The following is a 21,518-nucleotide window of genomic DNA, read 5'->3' as shown; positions in this document are numbered from 1 at the left end:
CTTAAGCCTGCTTTTGCCAGTCAGTCAGCTTGGCGTCATTGTTTGCTTCATGCCTGGTCCATGTGAGTCTTGTTTGTTGATGCCACAGCTAGTTCGTTTCCTAGTTCATGATCCGAGTGCTAAGTTGTGGTTCTTTAGCTTCTCGTGCGAACGGAACACTTTCCTTTTGCTTGTTTCCTGTTTTTTGTTTTAAGCTATGATTTATGACAATAAATAATACTCCTACCTTCAAGCTTTGTCCGGACTTGTCTTTTCTGCATCCCGGGAGAACGACCCCGCAGTGAGCTGCGACCCCCCTCGTGACACTGGTCACGTCCGGTGTGTCCTTGAGCAAGACACTTCACCCTTGCTCCATCAGTGTGTGAATGGGTGAATGTGGAAATAGTGTCAAAGCGCTTTGAGTTTCTTGAAGGTAGAAAAGCGCTATACAAGTATAACCCATTTATAAATGGATTACACTTGATTCACATCGGCAGATATCTGATTCCAATTTTATGATCAAAGCTTGATTACGTATTTTAGGATATCTCACTCTGTGGTTTTCCCTCTTATTTTGTTTATATTGCCATTACACATATCCAAACCAGATCCAGCTCTATAATTTGCATACATGCTTCAGAATCAACATCAACATAAGATTAGTGAAGTATGAACTTTTGCATAGTCCGCATTGGACAAATTAACTTTTGCAAAGTATTAAGTAATGTAAACCATGTGAGGTGATGATGCTCAAACCAGAAGGCGTTTAGGGCTCAATGAAACTCTTTTGTTTAGCCACAAAAAGTGGCACCAATAAAATAAAATGGCATGATGTGAATGGTTACATACTATGTGTCTTTAACGAGACTAAGCAACATTTGAAAGTCTGGCATCACTGCCAGAGTTCAATACCCAGGCATAATTTCAACTTCACATAGACCTGAAAGATTCCAGGAGATAGAAGTACTGAATGAAAACAATCGAGTACCGATTAGCTAGAATGACATTAAACAACTTACGTTGGTCGTCCCGGTAAAGGGGGAGGCAGTGGACCTGGAAAGGAAGACAATGAGATAATTTAGTAGGAGAAATATTATCATCAACAAAGTTGTCTGTGTGCTAGCTGCCAGCTCTGAGCAAGAATAGGCAAAGGGTCGTAACGTGAAGCCAGGAAAAACTGAAGCAAGGAAAGAAGTACAAATCATACCAAAAGTGTTAAACTCTACTTGTAAAATGTTTTCGGAACGTCATTCAGTGTTTTTGTAAGTCTTGCCAAGCACTTCTGGACTGCTGAGCTTCCACTGGCACTTATTTGATACGTTTCTTACCAAATTTGACGAACAGTACGCCTGTTGTGGACACCGTGCCCTGGGTGTTGGTAGCGACGCACTGAAAGTAGCCAGTGTCCGTGGTGTCCAGGTTGCGGATGCGGAGACGGGACCCGTATGGCGTAGTGCGGTAAGAGACCCTGCGTGGCTCCTGCACCACGGGTGCGTCGTTTTTCAGCCAGCGCACTGTCGGCGGCGGGTTGCCGGACACGCGGCAAAACAGCTCGGCTGTCTGGCCCAGAGATGTGGTTATGTTGTTCATAGGCGTCTCAAGACGGATGAAAAATGACCCTGGAAGACAGGAATGCAAAACATATCGAGGGATTGAATGTGACAAATAGTTTTGAACAATAGGAGAAGGAAACAACAGCGAATTCATGTTAATAACCGTGATATCAGACATGTCTTAAACAACGCCGACCTGTACCTTAAATTTGTATTTTGAATCAACATGGTCGGGAGTCCTGTCACCAGTGCATTTAGTCGTTTTGTTTTAAAAAGAACGTGTGAACAATGTCAAATATACGTCTCTGGGGGTCATTGACTAAACAATTAGTCAACTCATTGAATTCAGTGAATGTAATTCAGCAATCGGCTTTTGAATTCAGCTTGATATACTTTTAGGTATGTGCTAACAGTAAAGAGGAATACTTTGTTCATAAATATTTATTTTTACTGTAACTGTGTTGCTCATTAGGCTGTTACAAAGATAAAAGAAATAACTATTAACCTTTTATATATTTTAAAGCAAAGACAGGCTAAGTGCAAAATAAAACGAAGTATCACAATTATAATTGCATCAAAATAGCATCAATGCTATCTAGTTTCCTCAAAAAGTTGAAGTTCCAAAGGAATAAAGCACCTGAATTGATATAGACAAAGTTTAGCTGGTGGGTTAAAATGATGGTTAAATAGGCTGACCATACGTCCTCTTTTCCCTGGACTTGTCCTCTTTTGCGAAGCTATCCCGGGTGTCCGGGAGGGATTTGTTAGATGCCTCAAATGTCAGGGGCTTTGAGTCAGGGCTGCGTGTATTTTCAATGTTAGGAAGGGGTTAAAATCAGAAAAAAAATGTGAAAGTGGTGCGCAGCAGAATTCGTGAGGGAGGGGCAGAGACAGAGAGAGCGAGAGACTGGAGAAATGACTCGGTTGCCAATCAAGACATGCTTGGTCAAAGCCATACAGGTCACACTGAGGGTGGCCGTAATAAAAACTTTAACACTGTTACAAATATGCTCCACACTGTGAACCCACACCAAACAAGAATGACAAACACATTTTGGGAGAACATCCGCACAATAACACAATATAAACACAAAATAACTAATACCCAGAACCCCTTGCAGCACTAACTCTTCCGGGACGCTACAATATACACCCCCTGCAAACACCCACCTCCACCTCAATCCCGATTACGTCACATCAAATGTTCCACTTTGAAAAATAATTTTGGTGGAAGATTTTATATATTTTGTGTGTTTGCCATAAAAAAAACAACATACTTTTGTTTGACAAAAAAGGGCGGAAAACAAACAAAAAAAACACATAAAAAAAACTAAAACATTTTGAAATGAGTAATAAATCTGAAGTTGAGAGATTTGAGCATTAAATTTAAAATGTATGTATGCCCTGGCACGCCATTATCATCATTTCATGACTGAAGCAAAACAATTTTTACACTTTTATACTGAAATAAATACACCTACAACTTATTAAATAAAATTTTTTTAAAAAATACCAGCAGCGGTAAAGTTTAGATCTGTGAAGGAAAGAAGAAAGTGAATGAATGTTTATAACTGAATACATTTACCTATGCATACACCCCGCCTTCCGCCCGATTGTAGCTGAGATGGGCGCCAGCACCCCCCGCGACCCCCAAAAAAAGGGAATAAGCGGTAGAAAATGGATGGATACACATTTGTCTTTTTTTAGTACTTCTTTTAATGAATGAAGTAACGATTATGACATCCTTTTCCCCCAAAACACGATATAGAATGTGAGATATAACAGGACAATGCATAGGTTTATCATTTGTTTTCAAAACACTTACAATAAATTGGGACCCCAAAAATGTACTGTGGGAGCCCATTTTTATGACTTGATGAGGTCAACACTGCTGTCAACAGAGGAGAAAAAATGCTTTATTTAAATAAATATATTATTTTTAAAGCAAGTTCAAGTATCATTGGCAAATTTTCACCTAGTCACCTCATTGGATTCAGTGACTGTAATTCAGCAATCGGCTTTTAAATTCAGCTTGATACATTTTTAAGTATGTGCTAACAGTAAAGAGGAATACTTTATATATGTGTCATATATGTGTCCTCTTTTTGGGATTTCATAATATGGTCAGCCTAGGTTAAATCAATGTTTTGTCAACCTTGTCTATCTGTTGTTAGCTAGCAAGCTAACAAGCTTACAGAGCAGAGTCAAGGAGCAAGTCCTCCAGATCCCTTTTAGGACGTACTCCGCTTTGTAAACCAAGCAAGTTATTCATGTCTGACGTGTTTAGGGAGAAATGTTCCCAATTTTTCTATGTTTTTACCCACAGTGTTGTTGCCAGAGGCAACTGACATTTTTTCTCTTTCCGCCGGTCGCGCTCACCCCCGCATGCTCATTTTTTGTCAAGAAAAAGACGAGCAATGACGTAACTGAATATTGTGGATAAATAAATGTGTCAGCGACAAATATTATTCGAGAGTTTTGTTGACACATTGTGGGACCCCTTTAATGCCACAGGGTGGATACCGGGAGAGCGGAGTCTCTCGGGAAAATCTGGAGGGTTAGCAAGTCCCAAATTGATACAGTAGAAGCTTGATTGTTTACAAGCCCTCATTGTACGAACGTTTCCATCCATCCATCCATTTTCTACCGCTTGTTCCCTTTTGGGGTCGCGGGGGGCGCTAGCGCCTATCTCAGCTACAATCGGGCGGAAGGCGGGGTACACCCTGGACAAGTCGCCACCTCATCGCAGGGCCAACACAGATAGACAGACAACATTCACACTCACATTCACACACTAGGGCCAATTTAGTGTTGCCAATCAACCTATCCCCAGGTGCATGTCTTTGGAAGTGGGAGGAAGCCGGAGTACCCGGAGGGAACCCACGAATTCACGGGGAGAACATGCAAACTCCACACAGAAAGATCCCGAGCCTGGATTTGAACCCAGGACTGCAGGACCTTCGTATTGTGAGGCAGACGCACTAACCCCTCTGCCACCGTGAAGCCGATTTACTATAAATAGACCCATGCAACCTCTAAAGCGTTGGAAAGACTATGTCTCCCGGCTGGCCTGGGAACGCCTCGGAATCCCCCGGGAAGAGCTAGACGAAGTGGCTGGAGATAGGGAAGTCTGGGCTTCCCTGCTTAGGCTGCTGCCCCCGCGACCCGACCTCGGATAAGCGGAAGATGATGGATGGATGGATGGAACCTCTAAAGCAGGGGCGCTCACACTTTTTCTGCAGGCGAGCTACTTTTCAATTGACCAAGTCGAGGAGATCTACCTCATTCCTATTTATAATTTATATTTATTTATTTATGAAAGAGACATTTTTGTTAACAAGTTAATGGTGTTTAATGATAATACAAGCATGTTTAACACACATAGATTCCTTTCTTTCATGAAGACAAGAATATAAGTTGGTGTATTTGATTCTGATGACTTGCATTGATTGGAATTAGACAGTGGTGCTGATAACGTCCGCATTTTCAAATGGAGGAAAAAAAAAGTCCTCCTTTCTGTCCAATACCACATGAAAGTGGTTGGATTTGGCATCTCATTTGTCCAACTTGCATACTCGTTTTTAAACACTTTGTTATGAGAGTAGCATATGTGTGTGGCCCTTTAATGTCTGGCAGCAGGTGAGTGACGTCAGTGACGTCAGTGACTGTGCGGGTGGGCAAGCAAGTGAGAAAGCGGTCGCTGAGGGCGGGGGAGAAATACATTGGCATCAAACTCCGTAGCTTGCTAGCTTGTACACGCTAGCTTTCTGAGACTCTTATTTTGTTAGCACAGGCAGGATGAAACAGGTCTTTTATGGTGAAGACAGGAACTGTGCAGTCGGTCTTTAGAGTTTTGACAGTAGGTACGGAGTCTCTAGAAATAAAATGTGTTTCTCTGCGTCCGCCCTGTGAGTGATTTTTTTCTTAAATATGAGCTCGCAGCAGCCAGCGTCATCTCACAAGATCCTCGGGTGCCGAGAATGTCAAACAACTGACGAAAGTCAAGTCTTGGTATGATTGATGATTGCTCATTTTTATGTCTATTTTTTAATGCCTGGCTTGAGATCGACTGACACACCCTCCGAGATCGACCAGTCGATCGCGATCGACGTAATGGCCACCCCTGCCCTAAAGGGACAAGCAGTAGAAAATACATAGATGGATGGATAATTAAAATGAAAGGCATCTGTAAATGAAGACAGTTCAGCAAGTTGTTGCTTTGGCTTTGTTATTAAATACAAAGTTGACACATAACCCCTTAGTTTCTATATACAGTACTGTATACTCATGTTTATTGTGTTTAATGTAGTGTTGTCACAATACCAATATTTTGGTACTGGTCACGGTACCAAAATAATTCAGATACTTTTTGGTACTTTTGTAAATAAAGGGGACCACAAACATTTACCTTTTTGGCTTTATTTTAACAACAAAAAAAATCTTACGGTACATTAAACATTGCAAGTTTGTGCTTAAATAAAATAGTGAACAACTTGTCTTTTATTAGTAAGTAAGCAAAGAAAGACTCCTAATTTAGCTAATTAAGTATGCAGTAACACATCATTTTTCATTCTATTATTTTGTCAAAAATATTAAGGACAAGTGGTAGAAAATTAATTATTAATCGACTTGTTCGTTTACTGTTAATATCTGCTTACTTTCTCTTTTAACGTGTTCTATCTACACTTCCGTTAAAATGCAATAATCACTTATTCTTCTGTTGTTCGATACTTTACATTAGATTTGGATGATACCACACATTTGGGCATCAGTCCGATACCAAGTAGTTACAGGATCATACATAAGTCTCACCTTAAAACTCATTTGTATACTCTAGCCTTTAAATAGACTCCCTTTTTAGACCAGTTGATCTGCCGTTTCTTTTCTTGTTCTCCTATGTCCCACTCTCCCTTGTGGAGGGGGTCCGGTCCGATCCGGTGGCCATGTACTGCTTGCCTGTGTATCGGCTGGGGACATCTCTGCGCTGCTGATCCGCCTCCGCTTCGTATGGTTTCCTGCTGGCTCCGCTGTGAACGGGACTCTCGCTGCTGTGTTGGATCCGCTTTGGACTGGACTCTCGCGACTGTGTTGGATCCATTATGGATTGAACTCTCACAGTATCATGTTAGACCCGCTCAACATCCATTGCTTTCCTCCTCTCCAAGGTTCTCATAGTCATTATTGTCACCGACGTCCCACTGGGTGTGAGTTTTCCTTGCCCTTATGTGGGCCTACCGAGGATGTCGTAGTGGTTTGTGCAGCCCTTTGAGACACTAGTGATTTAGGGCTATATAAGTAAACATTGAGTGATATTCAAGTTCTCATGTGTCCAGGGACATATTTCCTGCGTTTATAAACATAATGTAAAATTTTAAAAAACGAAAGATGTTGTGATGCCAAAAATATCGACGTAATCATAGTAGTTTCAACTAAATACGCTACTGTACTTGATATAATTACAGTGGATTTTAGGTGTAGATCCACCAATGGCGTTTGTTCACATTTTAACGCCGGTGACCTACGGTGTGTAGTGAAGCATGTATAGCCATTGCTCGTCCTGCAGGGATGATACTTGTAAGAAACTCACTTTATTTGTCGCCATGGAGACAAGGATTAGTGATTTAGAAGCAGTTAAAACACTGCCGACTCTAGCTAGCTAGCCTTGTCTTAAAGCACCTCTTCCTGAGGGTGTTTCAGTGTTATAACTTCACATTTATTGTGAGTTTTTAAGCCAAAATGCCTTCATTCTCTCTTTACTGTCTACACACTGTGTCTGCTTGTAAGTACTCCGTGATTGTGCGCTGCCGAACATGCTCGTTTGTTTTTCGAAAACCAGCAATGACACGACGTGATGACGACAGGGGCGCGGAGGGCGGGCGGAACGGTATTTTTCAGAGGCGGTATAGTACCGAATTTTATTCATTAGTATCACGGTACTATACTAATACCGGTATACCATACAAGTCAATGTGTATAAACTTTTACTAAAATATAATTGAAGATAGCGTAGAAAATGGATGGATGGATGGATGGATAATAATAAAGACTTCTGTCGAGGCTGAAAGCCATTATTCATGTTTACATTGTTTCTTATGGAGAAATTCGAACCTTGTTTAAGAACCATTTAAGTTTGTTAACTGTGGCGCAGTGGGAGAGTGGCCGTGCGCAACCCGAGGGTCCCTGGTTCAAATCCCACCTCGTCACGTCCGTTGTGTCCTGAGCAAGACACTTCACCCTTGCTCCTGATGGGTGCTGGTTGGCGCCTTGCATGGCAGCTCCCTCCATCAGTGTGTGAATGTGTGTGTGAATGGGTAAATGTGGAAGTAGTGTCAAAGCGCTTTGAGTACCTTGAAGGTAGAAAAGCGCTATACAAGTACAACCCATTTATCATTTATTTATTTATTTGCTTGCGTAGAAGTACAGAACTTTTGAGTTGGAAGCAGTTTGTGGTTAGGAGTCTATATGGTTTACTTACAGTAAGTCAGTCTTTTTCAACCTTTTTTGAACCGAGGCACATTTTTTGCGTTGAAAAAATGCAGAGGCACACCACCAGCAGAAATCATTAAAAACGAAACTAAGTTGACAGTAAAAAAAAAAAGTTTTTTTTGCAATAGTTGTTATGACTTTAAAGCATAACCAAGCATGCATCACTATAGCTCTTGTCTCAAAGTAGGTGTACTGTCACCACCTGTCACATCAAAGTGTGACTTATTTTGAGGTGTTGCTGTTTTCCTGTGTGTAGTGTTTTAGTTCTTGTCTTGTGCTCTTATTTCGGTGGCTTTTCCTGTTTTGTTGGTGTTTTCCTGTAGCAGTTTCATGTCTTCTTTAAGGGTTTTTGCTTTGTTTTAGCAATCAAAAGTATTTAAGTTGTTGCTATCCTTCTTTGTGGGAACATTGTTGATTGTGATGTAATGTTCCGACCTCTTTGCTCCACAGTAAGTCTTTGCTGTCGTCCAGCATTCTGTTTTTGTTTACTTTGTAGCCAGCTAGGTTTTAGGTTAGTTCTGCATAGCCTTACTCAAGCTTCAATGCATTTTTTTAGGAGCACTCACCTTTTGTTGTAGATGTTCCCGACATCTACAAGGCAATTAGCTACCGGCTGCCACCTACTTGTATAGAAGAGTATAACACGGTTACGTTGCCGAGCTGTAGACGGCACCAACACTCAAAAACATCAAATTATTTGCAGACTATAATTACTGGTTTGCCAAAAATATTTTTTACCCCAAATAAGTGAAATTATATAATCTCCCACGGCACACCAGACTGTATCTCAAGGCACACTAGTGTGCCACGGCACATTGGTTGAAAACCACTCCAGTAAGTTATGAAGTTGGATTGACTTGAAATTTGTTTTGGAAACTAAAAAAATGGTACACATGCCTGTAAAAATGGTTGAAAAACATGGTGACCATAATGCAAAACACTTCCGCAGGAGCAATGCTACGAACTTAGCAACTCATTGACTGTTTGACTCATACACATTTTGGAAAATAAATGTATCAGATTCATCAGAGCCCCCAGCGATGCGCTGCGTGACAGAGAGGGGTAAAACAAACAATTTCAAAGACCACCACTTTACTTGCGGTGTCCTGTGGAAAACAACAAAGAGAGCCACCTAAGAGCCTAACGTGCAGGACAAACATTGGTTTAGAAAAAAAACAAAAAAACATTGGAAACTTCCCTCAACCCCCAAACCGACCTTAAGCAAGCAAAAATGCTTCTGGTTTCACACATGGGCCAACACAAATACCGAAGAAAAAATATGTACAGGGGAGTCTCAGATAGTCAAACCTCAGTGGCTGCATAGGTTGATATTAGTATGCAAGTAAAATCCCAATCCCAATTTTACGTGCAATAGAATTAGCGAGGTCATGTATACACTAGATATTTAATACAAATGGGAGTCATGAGTACTCATTGATATCAAAGAGAGAACTTTCCAACTTGATTTGGATGTTTTTTAAGCAGTGTCAGGAGGCACACTTAAGCACATAAAACATACTTGCCAACCTTAAGACCTCCAAATTCGGAAGATGGGGTTTGGGGGGTGGGCGGGTTTGGAGGGAGCGGGGATTGGTGGTAGCAGGGGGTGTATATTGTAGCGTCCCGGAAGAGTTAGTGCTGCAAGGGATCTGAATATTTGTTCTGTTGTGTTTATGTTGTGTTACGGTGCAGATGTTCTCCCGAAATGTGTTTGTCATTCTTGTTTGGTGTGGGTTCACAGTGTGGCGCATATTTGTAACAGTGTTAAAGTTGTTTATACGGCCACCCTCAGTGTGACCTTTATGGCTGTTGACCAAGTATGCCTTGCATTCACTTGTGTGAGTGTAAAAGCCACTTATAATATGAGCTATTTGTAAGTAGGAAAAGCGGAGGTGACGACAGGTTGTAGAAGACGCTAAAGGGGACCGCGTGGCACAGTGGGAGAGTGGCCTTGCGCAACCCGAGGGTCCCTGGTTCAATCCCCACCTAGTACCAATCTCATCACGTCCATTATGTCCTGAGAAAGACACTTCACCCTTGCTCCTGATGGGTGCTGGTTAGAGCCAATCTGCACTTTGTTAGAATATATAACAAATTGGACCAAGCTATATTTCTAACAAAGACAAATCATTATTTCTTCTACATTTTCCAGAATAAAAATGTTTAAACAAATTATAAAGACTTTGAAATAAGATTTAAATTAGATTCTACAGATTTTCTAGATTTGCCAGAATATATATTTGTTTTAATTTGAATCATAATAAGTTATAAGACATGCACCTGGGGATAGGTTGATTGGCAACTCTAAAATTGGCCCTAGTGTGTGAATGTGAGTGTGAATGTTGTCTGTCTATCTGTGTTGGCCCTGTGATGAGGTGGCGACTTGTCTAGGGTGTACCCCGCCTTCCGCCCGATTGTAGCTGAGATAGGCGCCAGCGCCCCCCGCAACCCCGAAAGGGAATAAGCGGTAGAAAATGGATGGATGGATGGAAGTTATAAGAAATATTTCACAAATATTCTTCGTCTGAAAAACAGAAGCTAAAATGAAGAATTAAATTAAAATATATTTATTATTCTTTACAATAAAAAACAACAACTTGAACATTGATTTAAATTGTCAGGAAAGAAGAGGAAGGAATTTAAAAGGTAAAAAGGTATATGTGTTTAAAAATCCTAAAATCATTTTTAAGGTTGTATTTTTTCTCTAAAATTGTCTTTCTGAAAGTTTATAAGAATCAAAGTAAAAAAAAAAATTAATTTATTTAAACAAGTGAAGACCAAGTCTTTAAAATCCATCCATCCATTTTCTACCGCTTATTCCCTTTCGGGGTCACGGGGCACGCTGGCGCCTATCTCAGCTACAATCGGGCGGAAGGCGGGGTACACCCTGGACAAGTCGCCACCTCATCGCAGGGCCAACACAGATAGACAGACAACATTCACACTCACATTCACACACTAGGGCCAATTTAGTGTTGCCAATCAACCTATCCCCAGGTGCATGTCTTTGGAAGTGGGAGGAAGCCGGAGTACCCGGAGGGAACCCACGCATTCACGGGGAGAACATGCAAACTCCACACAGAAAGATCCCGAGCCTGGATTTGAACCCAGGACTGCAGGACCTTCGTATTGTGAGGCAGACGCACTAACCCCTCTTCCACCGTGAAGCCCAGTCTTTAAAAATATTTTCTTGGATTTTCAAATTCTATTTGAGTTTGTTCTCTCTTAGAATTAAAAATGTAGAGCAAAGCGAGACCAGCTTGCTAGTAAATAAATACAATTCTAAAAATAGAGGCAGCTCACTGTTAAGTGCTGCTATTTGAACTATTTTTAGAACAGGCCAGCGGGCGACTCATCTGGTCCTTATGGACGACCTGGTGCCTACGGGCACCGCGTTGGTGACCACTGAGCTAGAGTGTGTACTTTTTTCTTTGTTTTTGTTTCAACCCTATTGCAGCATTAAAATATGGAGATGATAATGCGATGGGTGGATATTATTGTATTGCATTTTAAGGTACTCTTAGATCCCCAACCCTACTGTACAGTACTGCAGTGGTTCTCAACCTTTCTTCAGTGATGTACCCCCTGTGAACATTGTTTTAATTCAAGTACCCCCTAATCAGAGCAAAGCATTTTTGGTTGAAAAAAAGAGATAAAGAAGTAAAATACAGCACTATGTCATCAGTTTCTGATTTATTAAATTGTATAACAGTGCAAAATATTGCTCATTTGTAGTGGTCTTTCTTGAACTATTTGGAAAAGAATATATAAAAGTAACTAAAAACTTGTTGAAAAATAAACAAGTGATTCAATCATAAATAAAGATTTCTACACATAGAAGTAATCATCAACTTAAAGTGCCCTCTTTGGGGATTGTAATAGAGATCCATCTGGATTCATGAACTTAATTCCAAACATTTCTTCACAAAAAATAAAATCAACATCAATATTTATGGAACATGTCCACAAAAAAAATCTAGCTGTCAACACTGAATATTGCATTGTTGCATTTGTTTTCACAGTTTATGAACTTACATTAATATTTTGTTGAAGTATTATTCAATAAATATATTTATAAAGGATTTTTGAATTGTTGCTATTTTTAGAATATTTAAAAAAAAATCTCACGTACCCATTGGCATACCTTCAAGTACCCCCAGGGGTACGCGTACCCCCATTTGAGAACCACTGCAGTACTGTACTGAGATCCATTTGGATTTAGAGCTTTTTTAAGTGTAGAATACATATCAAATTATTATATTAAACAGTTTTAACAGTCCTTGATTTCACAAAATGGGCTGAAATGGAAGAACATTTTTGTGAAAGAGGGTCATTGTTGCTATACATGTTATTATCAAAGCAATCTTTATAAGAGCATGTTTGCACAATTTGGCATCAAAAACCCTAAACCCTGACCTCTACCCCATCAAAACCACTTTTGTGGACCAGCAGGACCTCTTTCAGGTCAGTGACCTCTGACCTCTCGAGGTTCTTCTGGTTGAATACCAACAGACAATAAACAATACCACAGACATGATACCATGAATTGATTAACGTGGACCCCGACTTGAACATGTTACCATTTAGTGGTCAATTGTACGGAATATGTACTGTACTGTTAAGATGTGACTTTAAGGTTTTATTACTTACGTATAAAATATTACACGGTCTAGCTCCAGCCTATCTTGCCGATTGTATGTCCAAAAGAAATCTGCATTCAAAGGACTCCGGCTTATTAGTAATTCCCAGAGCCCAAAAAAAGTCTGCGGGCTATAGAGCGTTTTCCGTTCGGGCTCCAGTACTCTGGAATGCCCTCCCGGTAACAGTTCGAGATGCTACCTCAGTAGAAGCATTTAAGTCTCATCTTAAAACTCATTTGTATACTCTAGCCTTTAAATAGACTCCCTTTTTAGACCAGTTGATCTGCCGTTTCTTTTCTTTTTCTCCTCTGTCCCACTGAAGGGGGTCCGGTCCGGTGGCCATGGATGAGGTGCTGGCTGTCCTGAGTCGGGACCCAGGATGGACCGCTCGTCCAGAGCCGGGACCCAGGATGGAGCGCTCGCCTGTGACATCTCTGCGCTGCTGATCCGCCTCCACTTGTGGTGGTTTCCTACTGGCTCCACTGTGGACAAGACTCTCTCTGCTGTGTTGGATCCACTTTGGACTGGACTCTCACAGTTGTGTTGGATCCACTATGGATTGAACTTTCACATTATCATGTTAGACCCGCTCGACATCCATTGCTTTCGGTTCCCCTAGAGGGGAGGGGGTGGCCCACATATGCGGTCCTCTCCAAGGTTTCTCATAGTCATCATTGTCACCGACGTCCCACTGAGTGTGAGTTTTCCTTGCCCTTATGTGGGCTCTACTGAGGATATCGTAGTGGTTTGTGTTGTGGTTTGTGCAGCCCTTTGAGACACTAGTGATTTAGGGCTATAGAAATAATCATTGATTGATTGATTGATTGATTGATACTGTGCAATCTACTAATAAAAGTCTCAATCAATACAACATTTTTCAGTTCCAGTCTCTCCCAATAATATAATATTCCCTAAAAATATAGTTAAAAAAATGTAAGCACGTGTATAGGAAGTAAAAATACTTTTTTCCCGCCTTTAACATTACATACCTTAGTAGACATTAACAATTGGATTATCATTATTTTTCTCAAGCTGCTGCACCTCAACTGAAGTCCTCTCTATCGGAAGGACCGGCTTACATTTTGAAAAACAGTAACGTAAACGTTCCCCGTTCGTTTGTCCTGGAATTGGGCGGATCCATCAAAATAGTGACAATATTGACACTGAGAGTAGTACAGTATCAAATCGATACTAGCGTGATGAGATTGATAATTTTCAGTGCTCTTATTTGTACAAATATCTTGGTTTTGGTAGTAATTAAAGTTAAAGTACCACTGATAGTCACACACACAGTAGGTGTGGTGAAATTATTCTCTGCATTCGACCCATCACCCCCTGGGAGGTGAGGGGAGCAGTGAGCAGCAGCGGCGGCCATGCCCGGGAATCATTTTTGGTGATTTAACCCCCAATTCCAACCCTTGATGCTGAGTGCCAAGCAGGAAGGTAATGGGTCCCATTTTTATAGTCTTTGGTATGACTCGGCCGGGGTTTGAACCCACAACCTACCGATCTCAGGGTGGACACTCTAACCATATTGTTGGTGTTGTTGTATTTATATCAAGGCTGTCAGCGTTAACGCGATTATAACGATTGAACAGAGATTTTCATTAACTTAAAAAGAGACCAATTTCTGAAGCTTTTCAGGTGAAATTCTTTCCCATTTTTGCTTGATGTACATCTTAAGTTGTTCAACAGATTGGGGTCTCCATTGTGGTATTTTACACTTCATAATACGCCACATATTTTCAATGGGAGACAGGTCTGGACTACAGGCAGGCCAGTCTAGTACCCGCACTCTTTTACTACGAAGCCACGCTGTTGTAACATGTGGCTTGGCATTCTCTTGCTGAAATAAGCAGGGGCGTCCATGATAACCTTGCTTGGATGGCAACATATGTTGCTCCAAAACCTCTATGTAGCTTTCAGCATTAATGGTGCCTTCACAGATGTGTAGGTTACTCATGTCTTGGGCACTAATACACCCCCATACCATCACAGATGCTGGCTTTTGAACTTAGCGCCGATAAGAGTCCGCATGGTTCATTTCCTCTTTGGTCTGGAAAACACAACGCCTACAGCTTCCAAAAACTACTTGAAATGTGGACTTGTCAGACCACAGAACACTTTTCCATTTTGCATCAGTCTATCTCAGATGAACCAGGGCCCAGCGAAGCCGGCGGCAGTTCTGGGTGTTGTTGATAAATGACTATGGCTTTCGAGTTTTAACGTGCACTTACAGCAGTAGCGACAAATTGTAGTTACTGACAGTGGTTTTCTGAAGTCTTCCTGAGCCCATGTAGTGATATCCTTTACACACTGATGTCGGAGCGAAGGTCACGGGCATTCAATGTTGGTTTTGGGCCTTGCTGCTTACGTGCAGTGATTTTTCCAGATTCTCTAAACCTTTTGATGACATTACGGAGCGCAGATGGTGAAATCCCTAAATTCCTTGCAATAGCTTGTTGAGAAATGTTGTTCTTGAACTGTTTGACAATTTGCTCATGCATTTGTTCACAAAGTGGTGACGCTCGCCCCATCCTTGTTTGTGAATGACTGAGCATTTCATGGAAGTTGCTTTTATACCCGATCATGGCACCCACCTGTTCCCAATTAGCCTGCTTGATGAGCATTTCTAAATTTTATGAGTCTTTTGTTCCACTTGAGCCAACTTTTTTGAAACATGTTGCAGGCATCATATTCAAAATGCGCTAATATTAAAAAAAAAAAAAAATAAGTTTTCCAGTTTCTTGTCTTTGCAGTCCATTCAACTGAATATAGGTCGAAAATGATTTGCAAATCATTGTATTCTGTTTTTGTTGACGATTTACACAACTGGTTTTGGGTTTTGTAGATGCATTGCAGGACTGCTTCTAAAAATCCCATAAAAAGTAACACATGACTACTACATTTTTAAAAACATAGCAAAATGCAACAGGTACAAGTGCAGTAAATGAGTGTATTTGTGATGATACCCCGTATAACACACATAACAATCCTCATTTAAGACCTGCTCAGAGGCCTAGTGTTTAGGTTGGGAGTTCAAACCCCGGCCGAGTCATACAAAAGACTATAAAAAATGGGACCCATTACTTCCCTGCTTGGCACTCAGCATCAAGGGTTGGAATTGGGGGTTTAATCACCAAATATGATTCCCGGGCGCGGCCACCCCTGCTGCTCACTGCTCCTCTCACCTCCCAGGGGGTGATCAAGGGTGATGGGTCAAATGCAAAGAATAATTTTGCAACACCTAGGGTGTGTGTGACAATCATTGGTACTTTAACTTTAAATAAGGCGGTCTGCATCACTTTGCAATTGCACACGCAACACGTTCACTAATAGTACACGCTATTCTATTTTTTGCACACGCTGTTTAGCGTGTGGTGTATGGATCTTAGTAAATCAGGCCCTCAGTGAAAATGACGAGGCTTTTTTCATTGGTTTACTATACAGCGTGCAACCTTCCCCAATTGCTCACAGCCACATGCAACCTGCTCATTGGGAGTAATTATGGGTTAAGTTTCTTGCTCAAGGACACTCTGACACTCGTTCCGGAAAGCCACAATTACACAGACGTTGACAAAAAAGACCAGAGACCGGCTCAAGTGTCGTCTATTTGCTTTAACGCGCTCTCTAAATGGATATTCAAGGCAGAATGAGATGATACAATAATACCTTTCGTAATAGTTTGTATGTAATACTAAGCCTGCAGATCCGAACTTTAGCTGTTATTGTAACCGCAGTTCGTTTATTCTTTGTTCCTGCATTCTAACCTCTTTACTTTGCCAATGTAATCCTTTGACTGGGATTATAGTAATGTTCATTATGAGTAGGAATGTTCATTTGGAAGGAAAAACTACGTATTGTGGCACAGCAAGCATTTGGTTGCTTTTAGTTTTGCAAATGCATCAAAAATGGCAAATATTAACATGTACACCAATAAATGCTTGCATGAAAACTCGGGCTGCAACCAACGACGGCGTGGTGCAGTTGGAAGAGTGGCCGTGCCAGCAACCTGAGGGTTCCTGGTTCAATCCCCGCCTTCTACCATCCTAGTCATGTCCGTTGTGTCTTTGAGCAAGACACTTCACCCTTGCTCCTGATGGGACCCTGTTAGCGCCTTGCATGGCAGCTCCCCCCATCAGTGTGTGAATGGGTGAATGTGGAAATAGTTTCAAAGCGCTTTGAGTTCCTTAAAAAGGTAGAAAAGCGCTATACAAGTACAACCCATTTACCATATTGATAGTCAGTTAGTCAACAATTATCTTAATGATTCGTCGACTAATCAGATAATAAAGCGTACACATATTTAATGGCTCTAATTTTTCCATCGACTTCTAAATGCAGCTTAAGTTATTTTAGGCATGTGCCTACTAACAGCAAAGATGACCAATTCCATCCATCCATCCATTCTCTACCGCTTGTCCCTTTCGGAGTCGCAGGGGGCGCTGGAGCCTATCTCAGCTGCATTCGGGCAGAAGGCGGGGTACACTCTGGACAAGTCGCCACCTCATCACAGGGCCAACACAGATAGACAGACAACATTCACACACTAGGGCCAATTTACAGTGGGGCAAAAAAGTATTTAGTCAGCCACCGATTGTGCAAGTTCTCCCACTTAAAATAATGACAGAGGTCTGTAATTTTCATCATAGGTACACTTCAGCTGTGAGAGACAGAATGTGAAAAAACAATCCAGGAATTCACATTGTAGGAATTTTAAAGAATTTATTTGTAAATTATAGTGGAAAATAAGTATTTGGTCAACCATTCAAAGCTCTCACTGATGGAAGGAGGTTTTGGCTCAAAATCTCTCGATACATGGCCCCATTCATTCTTTCCTTAACACGGATCAATCGTCCTGTCCTCTTAACAGAAAAACAGCCCCAAAGCATGATGTTTCCACCCCCATGCTTCACAGTAGGTATGGTGTTCTTGGGATGCAACTCAGTATTCTTCTTTCTCCAAACACAACGAGTTGAGTTTATACCAAAAAGTTCTATTTTGGTTTCATCTGACCACATGACATTCTCCCAATCCTCTGCTGTATCATCCATGTATCCATTTTGGTATAAACTCAACTTTGAGATTAAGAAGTAAAATACAGCACTATGTCGTCAGTTTCTGAGTTGATTAATTGTAAAACAGTGTAGTGGTATTTCTTGAAATATTTGGAAAAAAAGATAAAAAATAACTAAAATCTTGTTGAAAAATAAACAAGTGATTCAGTTATAAATAAAGATTTCTACACAGAAGTAATCATCAACTTAAAGTGCCCTCTTTGGGGATTGTAATAGAGATCCATCTGGATTCATGAACTTAATTCCAAACATTTCTTCACAAAAAACATCACTATTTATGGAAAATGTCCAGAAAAATTGTAGCTGTCAATGAACTTGCTCATATTTTGTTGAAGTATATATAAATATATTTATAAAGGATTTTTGAATTGTTGCTATTTTTAGAATATTAAAAAAAAAATCTCACGTACCCCTTGGCATAACTTCAAGTACCCCCAGGGGTACGCGTACCCCCACACTGGAAAAACTCGAAATCTTGCCAAGAATATTCGTCTTATTTCTAGTCAAATTATGTCTATGAACTTAATTTCAGACAATATCACTTATAACCAGAGTTACACCAAGATGTATAAATATTTTTTGTGATATACTGTTATGCATACAGTGAGCCGTGAAAAAAGCATGCCAGTGCAAACATTTATTGACGAATAAACGTTGAATGCGAGAATAATTCTCATTTACTTGCCTTATTTTGAGCTGGTAATGTCTTAAATTGAGAACAATATTGCTAATAATTATGACTCAAAAACCCCTAATTGTAGTCTGTTATGCTAACTTCAAGATATATTGTCTCAAAATGCCTCTTTCTATTCTCACTTCAAGTACATGGCATTCTTAAATCTAGAACAATTTCTCAAATATCAGACTTAAAATAAGTGAAATACACTTGAAATGAAAAGAATGGTATCAAAATACATGCTGGCTTTCAGGAGAAAAATACCACTTTCAAGCATCACAACCTTATTATGAGACGGAAAAATCTTACCATCCAAGTAAAATATAACTAAAAATGAGTTATTAATACTTGTTTTAAGACCTTTTTAGTCATGTCAGTCTTAGAAATTATGTCTTATTTCAAGAAATCTTGTTGAGACAATTTTCACTTGTTCCATTGGCAGATTTTTTTGCTCAATTCAAGCAAAAATGTCTTGTTTCATTGTTTTTTTAACTCATTTTTAGATCAGCATTTTTTCCAGTGCATTTGAGAACCACTGCCTTAGCCTCTCGTGAAATCGGCACACTTTCCTTTTGTTTTAGTTCCTATCTTTTGTCCTGTGTAGTTAATAAATAATAATAATAAATGTCCTACCTGCTACCTTTGTCCGGAAAAGTCCGATTGCATCCCAGGAGAACAATGAGTTCTCAGTAAGTTGCGAAATCCCCCTCGTCGTGACACTGTAACCGCTTCTTCCCTCATAATACTCTTAAACGCATCATAATAATCCCCTCAATTCCCTCCAAAAACTAATTAACTCGCTGGAATATGAAGACAATATAACATACATCCATAAATATGGATGCATATGCAAAAGTGTAATATATTTATCTGTACAATATATGTATTTATATCTGCCCCTTATTGCTCTTTTATTATGCACTACAACAAGCTAATGCAACAACATTTCGTTCTTATCTGTACTGTAAAGTTCACAAATGAATGACAATAAAAGGAAGTCTAAGTCTCTATCCTATATTTATTTTATGGGTCGTCACTTCATGCTAATGACTGTTACTTAAATAACCTCCTGTTGCAACGTTACTCCACCGTTACTCTTCACATTAAACACGACAAAAGTCATCGGCATTGTTAAATCAACAAGAGGCTCAAACAAAATGAGCAACTTTCTTACTCATCGTTTTATCAGAAGAGCTTCTTTAAACGGTCTTTGCAGCGGCGTGCCTGAGCACGTCAATTGTTGACAATAAAGCAGTGGAAAGCATTAAAAAAAAAGCAATGATAAACTTAACTAGGATCCGCAATGTTAAAAGGACAAAGAGGAAAACGTCCGGCTGGTTTCTTTGCAACAGAGCCGATCTGTATGCAATTGTCCTGTGGTGAGTGTTGTGGTATTCGGCCCTAGGATCACCGTGAAAATCAAACCCTTTCTCTTTCTTGTGGCAGGCGTCTAAATGGTGCCCTGTCATCAACCGACATTCTCTCGCGGAGGGTTTGTGCAATCACACTCTCGCATATCTAAACCAGTGCACACCCCCACACAACCGCAACACACACAACCTATTCATATTCCAAAATAGTTTTGTTTTTTTTTTACACATTTTTTTGTTTGACCAGAAAATGTCTTTCTATACGTTGACTATCGTGAGCATGGCAGTGCTTTGCAGGCCCAGAAACCCGAGTGGCTGCACAGCTAACTAAACACCCACCGAGTGTAGCCCTGCCAGCGATGGCTGAAGGTGTATTTCATTAAAATCGGGTCACTCTCCAACCGCGAGAGGACAGGAAGCAATAAGTGAATGAAAAAAAAAAAAACGAAAAACTATGTAAACTATCAACACACCTAATTACATCCCAGTATTGCTGAGCCCAATAATGAGGCTCTTTCAGCATAACTTCCTGCTACTGATGCATGCTGATAAAGTCATGCTACCTGAATGCTGTCTTCTTGGTCAATCTAAACCATTCCCCGCCTGAAGACAAAACAGGTGGCGCAATCACCATCCACCCATCAGATAAGGAACAGATGTTGGTTATGGGGCCGGACTCCAAATGACACACAAAAATACACTAGTTCCTCCATGTTGCTACACAAAAACTAGACTGTAGCTTTCATATGTTATGTTGTTTATCATGTCAGTTTTCATCATTTTTAGCTTTTAAATATCCCTGAACATTCAGCTTCATTACATGTGTGTTCAAACTAAAAACAACACACACACACACACACGCACGCACGCACGCGTTTGTGTATATATACATATATAATACATCCATCCACCCATTTTGTACCGCTTATTCCCTTTCGGGGTCGCGGGGGGTGCTGGCGCCTATCTCAGCTACAATCGGGCGGAAGGCGGGGTACACCCTGGACAAGTCGCCACCTCATCACAGGGCTAACACAGATAGACAGACAACATTCACACTCACATTTACACATATTAAATATAAATATATATACACATCTAAATTCACATGCACACACACATATATATATCAATATATACATACATATATATTCATACATATATACATACATATATATGTACATACATACATATATATACAGTATATACATACATACATGTATATATACATACATATATATATGTACATACATATACATACACACATATATACATACATATATATACATATACTGTATATATATATATATATATATATATATATATATATATATAGAGAGAGAGAGAGAGAGAGAGATATACATACATACATACGCACACATACATTTAATCGTAATTACATTCAGTTACCTCAAACTTAATTGTGATTAATCCCAAGTAAACATTTTTTACCCCAGACGGATAATTTTCAAGTTCTTATTACCATGAACAATTACTTTGCAATTAATATATTTTTTAACGTTTATGCTTTGTTTTAAATAGCTCAACACAAAAAGGAAAAAAACCCACTTTTAATGAGAATTAAAAAAAAAAAAAAATAACTGCAGTGCATTGGTGTCTTGCCAGATTTTGTATAAATGCAGAATTTGAATTCCTGCTGTAGAAGCACTTGCTTTCACAGAGAGAGCTACACTATGTTTAGATACCAGTTTTACAAAGTAATAACACAAAATGGGGAT

General features: G+C 40.1%; 1 protein-coding gene across 1 annotated transcript in view; it reads right to left on the bottom strand.

Annotated features, from left to right (window-relative positions):
• ror1 (receptor tyrosine kinase-like orphan receptor 1) overlaps positions 1–21,518 on the bottom strand; it is a 358,626-nt gene that overhangs the window by 90,382 nt on the left and 246,726 nt on the right. The window contains exons 3-4 of the mRNA XM_061883694.1: positions 1,308–1,598; positions 999–1,032 (exon numbers count right to left, since the gene is read on the bottom strand). Coding sequence (XP_061739678.1) covers positions 999–1,032; positions 1,308–1,598 — 325 coding nt within the window. The remainder of the gene's footprint in view (positions 1–998; positions 1,033–1,307; positions 1,599–21,518) is intronic.

The sequence above is a fragment of the Nerophis ophidion genome, linkage group LG22 (genome assembly GCF_033978795.1).
Source record: "Nerophis ophidion isolate RoL-2023_Sa linkage group LG22, RoL_Noph_v1.0, whole genome shotgun sequence".
In the NCBI taxonomy this organism is placed as follows: Eukaryota; Metazoa; Chordata; class Actinopteri; order Syngnathiformes; family Syngnathidae; genus Nerophis; species Nerophis ophidion.
This window is presented reverse-complemented; position numbering and strand designations above follow the sequence as displayed.